Genomic DNA, 10,718 nt, shown 5'->3' with positions numbered 1-10,718 from the left:
TATTAATATTATATTAAAGGAAATAAATATTAATATATTTAATAATATATTAATTATAAGTTATTTTAATATTAAAAATTATTATAAATATTATTTTTTTATTAAAAAGTTATAAATGATTTTATAATTATAAAGATTATTAATAGTTTTTTATAATTAAAATTATAATTGTTAAATAATAATTAAGATTTTATTATAAATATTTAAATAGTGAAAGATAATATTTTAAAATAAAAAATATATATTTAATAATAATTTATTTAAAATATTTTATTATATTTTAATTAATAAAATTAAAATAATATTTTATACCTTATATTAAAACTTTTTAAATATTTTTTTTTTTTATAATTTTTTTATAAAAAATTAATAACAAATTAATATATATTAATTATTATTTAATTATTCTTTATAATATATTAATTTATTTATATAAAAATATAAATATTAAATTAATTAAACGCGTTATTAAAAAATAAAATTAATACGTTTAATATATAAATTTATTTAATAATATTTATTATAATTAATTAAATAATATATTTATATATAATACTATATTAAATAAAAGATTATTTTATAATTTTTTATTTTATATTTATTTATTTATTTTAATATTAACTTATTTTTTATATATTTAAAATTAAATAAATAATATTAATTAAGTTTATTATTTTTTTATAAAAATAAATTATAATTAAATATTTTTTATAATTTTATTAATTTATTACATAAATAATAATATAAATTTATTAATAAATCTTATAATATATAAATATAAAAACTTAATTATTATTAAATTTATAAGATTATTAATAACAATTTTTTTTATAATATTTATTATAATAATATTTATTAATAAAAAAATAAATAATTTATTAATTTATATTAATTAAAATATTGGTTTTATATAATATATATTTACGTAATATTATTTTATATTATAATATTTTAATTATTTAATAATAATAAATATTATAAAAAATAATTATATATTATTAAATATTTATAATATTAAATAATTATAATAATAAAAATATTAAAATATTTTAAATAATTAAAAAATTTAAATAATATATATTATAAAAAATAAATAATAATTATTTAATAATAATTTAAACGTTTAACTTAATAAACGTTTAAAAAATATTTTTTAATATAAATATTTAATAAAAATTATAATATTTATTTTAATAAATATTTAAAAAATGTTTATTAACGTAAATATTTAATTATTATAAATATTTAATTTAATAAATATTAAAAAAATATTTATTAATATAAATGTTTAAAATGGATATAAATGTTTAATTTTATAAATATTTAATATATATTTTATAAATAATTAAGAATTTTATAATTAAATTAATAATATAATATTTAAAATATTTTTAAATAAATAATAGTAATTTTACGGTTTATTAAAATTATTTAACGTTTAAAAAATTAGAATTTTATTAACGAAAAAATTTTTTAATAATGAAAAGACGGTAAATTAACGGTTTATTAGAATTAGCCGAATTTAGTATGGTATTTATATGTAAGTTAAGTGTTCGGCAATGCAGGTAGCGTAACGGCATTCTCTTAACTACATACATACCTCCTACGTTCAAGTTGGGCAAGCTTAAAAGCACATGTACTATGTAGGTACTTACATATCCCGTACATCCTGGGATATACTTGCATATGTACCTTCCTGTTACCAGGCTTTTTTTTACCTGGCATTTACTACATTTACTGCATCTACTGGCATTTATTACCACCATACATCCATACATCCAATTCCCATAGGTAACCCCATGTATTTCCGTATTCTATATGTACGTTGCAGATGCCCAACTTTCCGCTTTGTTTCGCACCCGTGCGTTCCGTCCAAACTTCAACTCGGTGCCCAGTTTATTCGCAGGGGTCCCTCATGAGCGAACCCCTGGGGGGAGCAACCTACCGTTGCCTTCTCAAAGTCTAGGCTCTGACAAGAGAGTCCACGACTTTTCTATCATGCACCGTGTGCTGCGGGGGCAAGTGTAGAATGCCAATCATCTCGAGGAGGCCGGACGGTGTTTTACCTACATTCTTGGTATCTATATTTTTAACCTCATTTTTCCTATTAGCAGTCCAGATGCACGTACGTAAACCGAACCTTTTCTATTAGGATTTGTTTGCGTAGTGATCGACAGTTATGTGCCCACGAAAAGCAAAAGCACTAAAGCATTTCAGTAATTGTTGCGGATCATATACATAGTACATACGAATATCCCTGTTTGACCCCATATGATACATGTAGTATACATGCTGACAGGAAGTTAGGAAAGCACTATGTGCCTAGGCCTTGATATGTAGGTACATTATGCATGTACATAGCATTGAATTTTCAGGCCAATTCGGGGCCTAGTCGGCATTCATTCCGCGCGACGGAACTTGCAGCTAAATCTCACTCACACGTCATAAATTCAGTTCATGATAAACATCTGATTAATAGGAGACAGCCGGCTATTTTTATTCCTATTATAGGTGTAAATATACTATGTATATGTATAAGTTTTTCACTTTACACTCTAGACCTTTCCTTATTTTATTTTATCAGCTATTCGTTTAAACCTTCGATTTCTCTCGAAGACTCGAAATGATATCAGAGTAAGTAAAGATCTTCAGTACAATTCGGGAATTGCTTGGGAGATAGAGGCTCGCTGCAAGGATCTAGCGGAATTGATAACCATTTGTAGTTTTGTTTGGTTATCAAGTTTATAAAGGGACTTTAAACGATCCCGAATTGGTAGACCAAATCCTTGGGATCTGCTGCCAGGATTTATCTTAACCTGGGATTGAAGATGGCTTCGAGATTTTCTTACTCGGTAACTTATCGGTATTGCACGTGGTGACGTTGCTGAGAGTTGTCGAAGATTCTTGAAGTCTTACTATAGTAGTTACAGTATGACTAGGTAGTTATACATATGTAGTTACTCTACGTATTTTATGCCTGTCTTCGGTTACCAGGTTGTTATCGGACTCCATCGCGAGACAAATTCTTTAGTGGTGGTTTACACATACTGATGGAGAAGGTGACCTTACCACGATCCTATTTACATAATAGGGACTCAAGTTTCATGGCTCGCGAATAGACAGGATTGCTTACTACGGAAGTGCGGGAAAAGTCTCTAATTGACGAAGTCATAAGTTTTGAATATTAAAGAATGGTGTATGGCCCAGGGGTAATAATCAAGAACACGCCCAGGTTACCGATTTCCTCGTGATAGTAAAGACCTGAAGTCTTTTAAAGCCTCTTAATATATAATACCCCTGTTTACTGGATTCGATATACTGTGATTATGAGTTACCTTGAACAGTCTTGCTCATCGGCGAGCACTGATTGGGCCATACAGCCAGCCAGGACATTTTCCCTAATGGGCTGATGGGCAATGTGGTCATAGTTCATCCCTTGGTGGCGTTATACATGCTATAGATAGATGCTATAGAATTATCACGTACCTGCATCAGTCCTGATGGCTTGCTTAATCATATCCGCACGTAGAACCAGTCTAAAACATATTTTACATATTTTAAAACATATCTGCTTTCCACGCTTGCCGGGATATAAGTTTAGTATGGGGATATTCTACAAGGGCGCTGCCAAGGCGGAAAAATCCAGTAACGGTATTATCATCAGCATCAGCATCAGCATCAGCCGTGCCTATCAACGCAAACTGCGAGTCGAGTCGTAAATACTATGTAAGCGAAGGCAAAAATCCAAGAGGAAGCTCTACCGTGGCACTACGTATTACGTCTCTTGTGACCATGCTTTTACCTGAATACCTACGAAGTACGTGCATACTATTTGCATGGCACGACGTCGTCATTGCTCCCAACGAAACAACGAAATAGAATAGCTTGCATTCGAGTGAAGCGATTTTTATGCACTACATACATCATCTGAAGATTCATAGGCTGCGCAATTACAGCATTTACAACCTATTGCATGTGAATACAGTCGCGCATGCAACTCTTCGTTTTTCGTTCATGGGTGTGTGTCAATGAGCGTATTTGCCCTGCCAGGGTCCCCTTCAATACTAGTGTATGTACAGGCCACTAAGTTGGGCGGAAGTCTAGGATTCCTTATCCAGTTTCTTGGGCGTCCAGGCGTCATTCGCAAAGCTAGCGGCTGAAGAGCTTAGGGCGAACTGCAATTGGACTAGAATTGGGTACTCCAGGTTGGAGACGAATAAACCTGGGAGGTACCCCAGCATACCCAGCATACCAAGCAGTCAAACGGCCGTATCGATGGGGCTTGTTCGAAACGACATCCAGAAAGAATTTCAAAAGTTCCAAAAATCGTGGAGGTCTGTGCAAGGTTTACATACTCTAGGTACTTCTCTAATGTGTGTGCACTTACCTTATGTACATAGTAGAGACTTCCTTAATTCGAAGCTACATGTACTTACCCTCCTATAACAAGGGTAGGCCAAAACGACAAGGCAAGCTCCAGCCACAACCTTGTCTAGCGTTGACTTAGTTTGCGGCTTAGTTACGGCGAAGACCCTCAATGCACCTCTTCGTCGTGGCAGCGTGGAATAATTGATTACTGAACAAAATAAGGTACCATAGCGTACCTTAATCCATACTAGCTTGAGAAGCTATTCGGGTTTTAATTATTGGTAATCCGATCTCTCCGAACAATGTCAAGGTAGTAGAGCATCGAGGTTTCACGATCCGCCATCAAACGATCAACAATCACGAATTCAGCCAGCATCATAGGTAAATCCAAACTAAACACGTTCAGCTCTCACGAAATTCGCGTATCCACACCCACACTCAGCCAACATCTAGCCGCATCTTACATACCGAGGAACGACCCCTGAATGGTTCAGTCCCAGCTTCACTTTCAATCATTCGGTCCTGACTTCTCACCATTCTCATAACAATCTGCCCCGCTCCTTAGACCGAGCCTATCAACTTGAAAGATAATTATGCAAGACACTCTTTCGAGATGCCATCCGCGACTAGAAATGACGAGTGGGACCTCCCACGCGTGAAGGCATCCATTGGTTTCGAGGTAAGGCTTCTCCAAGCCGATATGTCTCGGACTCGGCCCGGGGTATAGACTAATTCTTACCTCATAGGACGATTCCCAGAGCTTGGCATCAGATGACCAAGACACAGGTAAGGCATCTCTTCGACGCTCCAGAGGATGCTCTAACTCCTACCAGAATTCTTTGACGTGAAATTCTACCCATACGGGGACGTCACACACGATCCAGTTTTTGCCGCAGTTAGCAAGAAACATGTCGTAATATATCGACTCTCCAGCAAGATTACACCTCCTTATGAGCTTGTTCAGCTCTTCAGGGACGACGATGTGAGTTTCGCTACAACTTATGTTGCCGTCATTGTAGCTTATAGAAATGTAGAAAGATGCATTAAACTGTAGCTGCACTTGGACTAAGGATCCCGAAACCGAAGTACCGTACCTATGCGTAGCTGGTAGGGACGCCAAAATCAAGGTCTACGACGTTGTTCAGGGTAAGCTAGTAAAGGTCAGATATACGTTTATACACGATCGTAAGTATTCCCCGGCTAATATCTTATAGGTCCTTGTAGGCCATGGAGGAGTGAGTTTGAAAGCAAGTTGGCTAGGGTACTAGACTAACAAGACGTGGAGGAAATCAATGACCTTGCCACATGTCCAACAAATTTCCTCCTGATTGCATCCGCGTCGGAAGACACTACCGTTCGAATATGGAGTCTCGATCCCGCGCACTCTAAGCAACCATGCGTTTGCCTGCTTGCTGGCGAAGGTCACTCATCAGGACTATTGACGGTGGTACGTCTCCAAACGCCGTAGTGGTCCCCTTAAATGTTAATCCCTTTTAGGCATTTCACAACAGTGGTCGTTATGTTCTCTCCGCTGGGCATGACAATGTTATCTGTCTAGTAAGAAATTTCATCAGATCTCGGTAATGCATGTGTGCCTCTTATTAACATACTATAGTGGACGCTCCCTAACTTGCCTCCTGAGCCCAGTGGTAAAAACCCTTCGCAGCCAATTGTAATACACTACCCTCATTTCTTCACTTCAGAAGTGCATAGTGGTATTGTAGACTGGTAAGTCGGCTTATAAAACTATCAAGAAAACTCTAACAAAATTAAGCGTGGCTTTCTTTGGTGACCTCATTCTCTCACGGGCCTGCCACGAGGACATAATTGTACTATGGCGAATTGAGGGATTCTCCTCTCGCGATGCCCCCCCTGAAATTTCCGAGGCGCCTACTACGAGCGACACAGAACGCCTAACCCGTTCTGCCTTTTCCCCTGCGACGGCATCGGCATGTCCACCTCAGTATACTCGCCTATTAGAGTTCTGGACACCTCATTGTGGTCACCAATTCTACCTTCGCTTCAAGCTCTTTCACGATAAAGACAAGCATCCGGTCCTAGCATTTGGCAATGCAAAGGCCATGATTTTCTTCTGGGACCTAGCACGCCTGGGAAGTTATCACGACTTCATTAGTGAAGTTCGGGATCCCACTCGTGATAAGACTCAGCCAATCCAACGTCCGGGGTGGTTAGCGCCCATTCAGCATAGACACAAGGGCGATGCCGTTAGTAAGCTTAGGGATGCCGCTAGCGACAGAGAGTCGGTCGCGTCAGGACGCACAGGTAGCGTGGACGTCGAGACGCACCTTGATGTCAATACCAATTATTCGCAAGAGACGCTAGAGCAGTGGGAATTAAAGTACGACATGACACGTGTCGAGGAACCCATCAGAGCACACTCGCAGAGCAACGTTACTGTTAAGGACTTCGTTGGACGCCAGGTCGCTTGGAGCACCGGCGGCGAATGGTGTGTAGTTGTTGGTAGCAAGAATCTGGCCATAATCCTGGAGCGCTGGCATAAGAAAGACAAAGTAGAAGATAAAGAGAAGAAGCCAAGCCAAGAACGTCCAAATTGAAGATTGGATATTACTTTAGTTGATTAAAATACCTCTTATATACTAGGAATATATTAAGTTAGGTAAATAGCCATTCAACTTTGACTCTACGGCGTAATGCGTGATCGAGTTTGTATAGCATTCAAGGAGCGTATAAATTACAACTTGCTAGTCTCGGCTAACTTGAAGGAGTGACAGTATTGATAATTAATTAGTATGCTTCCCCTTGTGTTGGTCCTTTAGTCTTTTCAACCGCATATCGTGCCAGTCCAGGCCATGTAAATAACCCAAATCGTCAATCTATAGTATAGCCATATTTGCCTGATAGCCCCTAGAGCCTCCGGCTTCATGCTGCTGCACCTCGATATTAAACGCAGTACGGCAGATCGTTGATGTACTGGCATGTAGTGCCCTCCGCGCAGTCTCCACCATCCTACACGGAATCGTCAGCCAAGAAGAAGAAAAAGGTGAGAAAAGAAAAGAACTTGTAGGGTTGCTTACGAGGAATTTGCCGTCAACATTGCAGACGAGCCAGCCCTTAAAGTCGTGCTTGCAGATGTAGGCTGGAAGCGTGCATGACTCGTTGTCTTCGGGATCGACCCCGTAAGCAAGGGCTGCCGTGATGAAGGTTAGGACTGCGAGGAAGTTCATTTTGGAGCTGAGAAGTAATATCTTGGTGCGAGTACTGGATGTCTACCTAAGATTTTGAGTGCAGGATGATATTGCTGATGGGAGAGCAATGGTTTCCTCCTGCCTAACCTCTTTCTTATACGATATTGGAGCTGTACTAACGGACTCTTTCCGTATACGCCGCGAAGCAGCTGCCCCAACGCAGTTCCATAGTCGTTGTTTTCAGACTTCGCCATGGTGGGTAACGTCGTCATCTGGCGTAGTGGGCGAAATAGAAGGTGGCTAATACTTGGGAGATATATTTTTGACGACTAAACTACCAAGGTGACTAGCTCTACACACCTCTATCCTAGGCAATCCCATGTAAAGTTGTCATATCCAGAGATTCGGGTTTGGATCATATGATTAGAATAGACACTGGTGAGGGCCATTGGATCACTATCAGCATCAGCATCACAATACAAGGTCATCGGATAGTAGCCAGATTAAGCAGCGAAACACAACCACGCAAGCTGGTGGTTAACAATAGAGTAAACAGTGAAGATTAATTCTATTGCATCAGCTACCGACGCGCTTCAAGCATACCAAGTCCGGACAATCGAGCCCGATAATATGCGTAGAGCTTCTATTTCATGTAATCGGTACTATGAGGCCCGATCTAGCCTTCAGCCCTATTGACATGAGTAGTTGATACAGGAGTATAACTTTCCTAGCTCGTCGTTAAATCGATCGGAACTCCGGGAATAGGCTTATTTTGCGGCGCTTTGACTAGATCGCAGACGTCACCGGCTTTAGCCGTGTAGATACGAGTCGTCCGTAGCGAAATTTTATAGTTAGCCGCGGACTTGCCGTTCTTTGACGTGCGGTCAGACTCCCGTCACATTACTAGCGGAACCTACGTTCGCTTTAGGTAGTATCACACTTGACTTAACTAACGTAGCCTTTGGCGTGAAAATTAGCTGTCACCAAACTATATACATACTCTATTGCTTCCCATCTTTAATCAAATAGTAGATATTTCTTAATTCTTCGTACCACGTTGCATATAATAGTTGAGCGCGTCAAGTAACGAAGAAAGTGTTCTCACCATGATCCAAGCTTAAATGGGACTTGATAATCGAGCAGAGTTCAACCTTAATGTCGATTAAAGATCTTCGGTCTCGCGTATTTGGATGACATTATAAGCACACCGGACCCCCAAATTTCACCACACGTTAACCACACGTCAACGTAACTGATGAGTCTATACACCCATAATCCTCTCGATTAGAACCCCTTACGTTGGATTGGTAGGTGTCGGTATTTATATTATTGCTCCTTCAAAGAGCCACGACGATATCACCGAGGCTACCTAACCGGGTTCTTAATCGCAGACAGAGGTTGTGTAGCACGAATACACATACCAAGCTCAAACTTAGTAATCATGACTTGGAAGCGCATGAGGGTGTGAGCTTGGCCGGGAACTGGTTCGTACACTCTTGCTTGAGAGCACTATCGCAGAGGTAACATTTTAAATCACCTTTGGAGACAGTCGTAAAAACTCCGATGGAAGCATCAGCATTCATTGCGAGAGGGGCTTGGCTGATCAATTAGGATCAAGTAAGGTCCATGTCTGCTGGGGTTCAGAGCAAGCGAAGACGAGTGAGAAGATAAATCGTGAAGTTTCATTGGCTCGTGGGAGCAGGTATAATTTTCTCTTCGTTGAGTATGCAGTCGTAACTATGAACTCTTAGAGGTGCGATATCTTTAGACAATAAAATTTTATATACCTATATGTATTCCTTCAAGAGGGAATATAGCACAGGCTTCATTATTAACAATATACTCTTAGAAATAGAGCTTTTGCCCGTATTTATGGGTGATGGCAGTGTGTCTAGTTTCCGACTATATTGAGTTGAACAATTTAACTGCTTGGCGGTTAACTATTGATTATATAAAATTACTTTACTTACGTATGAATGTAGTGTCTGAAAGTGTTAAGAAGCCTTAGCATGCTATATCTAATATTCGTATAATACTCAAATTTGCCTGTTTGTATCAGTGATATAGTATTCCATCACGAGCGTCACTCAAAATATACCCAAGACTGTATATACATACACTTAAAGGTTCCGGTGGAATACCTTACTATACTCCTAAAAAGCTATATATGATCCCTACATTTAATAGATAGCATGTCCATAGGAGGTATATTCATTCCCTCGATATGTATAGCTGTAGTATAAGAATTCGTGGGAAAAAGCTGTAATCAACCTCAAACTTTTTGTTTATCTTTATATCCACAACATTCCTTATTGCATATCCTAGTACATTGAGTTAAAAGAACGTGGGGTTGTTGAACGCGACCCCACCACACCCCCACCACACTCCCACCAGCACGCACAGATTTTATAAATGCAAAATTCAAACAAATTGTCACAGCATCACAGGCTTAAGACCTGTGGATGGGGCTTGTGGTTTAGTGGTATAATACTCCCTTAGCATGGGAGTGGTCCGGGGTTCGATTCCCCGCGAGTCCAACATTGGAGGTTAAATTCCTCCTGTACCATATCTTTTTCTTTTTTTCGATTTCTTCTCTTTTTGCTAGTCCTTATATCAACTTTTGAATTATCCTTTGGTTCTACTCGAGAGGTATACATGAACACCTAGATTTATATTTTTTTCCTTTGCACTCTCAAGATTGAAGCGAGATACTATGCGTAATCGCTTTTACATGATTACGGGACACGACGATTACTGTGTCTGATCTGCACAACTATCCCACGTACAATTTATATGCTGTCCGAGTCAGAATAGCATTCCGCAACGGTACACACATGAGATTATAGCCATTAACAATGATGACTATCGTACGACACTATGCGCTGGACTCGACAGTTTTGATATGTTACTAGTTATATAGGATATATTGTCGCCGTGTTACATTCGAATAGTATCATCTCCTCTTGCTACAGTAGGAATGGCGAAAACGTGGCAGAGACGGGTGACGACAATCTTGTTTGCATATTGATATGGGGGTTTTCCGTTAGTGATTGCTTTGACAAAGCGGGCAAGCACCTCTCATAGGGCTGACAGTACGTGCAATCATTGCGATCGAATATAGCAGTGCTTTGACCAAACCCGGGTGTATGAAATATTTGGACGCACCTATTCAATGTAGTTCGC

The 10,718-nt window shown here is 38.4% G+C and overlaps 2 protein-coding genes and 1 non-coding gene across 3 annotated transcripts; 2 read left to right on the top strand and 1 right to left on the bottom strand.

The window, feature by feature from the left end:
- Positions 1-4,262: 4,262 nt before the first annotated feature.
- On the top strand, positions 4,263-7,028 carry F5Y00DRAFT_249565 (WD40 repeat-like protein). Its single transcript, XM_048009616.1, has 9 exons — positions 4,263-5,047; positions 5,115-5,154; positions 5,202-5,350; positions 5,403-5,528; positions 5,583-5,603; positions 5,654-5,815; positions 5,866-5,925; positions 5,984-6,096; positions 6,143-7,028. Exons 1-9 carry the CDS (start codon positions 4,982-4,984, stop codon positions 6,942-6,944), a joined length of 1,539 nt encoding a protein of 512 aa, XP_047860019.1. The 5' UTR covers positions 4,263-4,981; the 3' UTR covers positions 6,945-7,028.
- A 262-nt stretch (positions 7,029-7,290) lies between these two features.
- On the bottom strand, positions 7,291-7,574 carry F5Y00DRAFT_274499 (uncharacterized protein; the record flags this gene model as incomplete). Its single annotated transcript, XM_048013367.1, has 2 exons — positions 7,291-7,356; positions 7,425-7,574. 2 exons carry the CDS (start codon positions 7,572-7,574, stop codon positions 7,291-7,293), a joined length of 216 nt encoding a protein of 71 aa, XP_047860018.1.
- Positions 7,575-10,000: 2,426 nt separating this feature from the next.
- F5Y00DRAFT_t153 lies at positions 10,001-10,072 on the top strand. The gene has a single exon. It is a non-coding gene; the product is annotated as a tRNA-Ala (tRNA).
- The last annotated feature ends 646 nt before the right edge of the window (positions 10,073-10,718 follow it).

The sequence above is a fragment of the Daldinia vernicosa genome (assembly GCF_022497035.1).
Source record: "Daldinia vernicosa strain CBS 139.73 unplaced genomic scaffold F5Y00scaffold_85, whole genome shotgun sequence".
NCBI classification, from domain to species: Eukaryota; Fungi; Ascomycota; class Sordariomycetes; order Xylariales; family Hypoxylaceae; genus Daldinia; species Daldinia vernicosa.
This window is presented reverse-complemented; position numbering and strand designations above follow the sequence as displayed.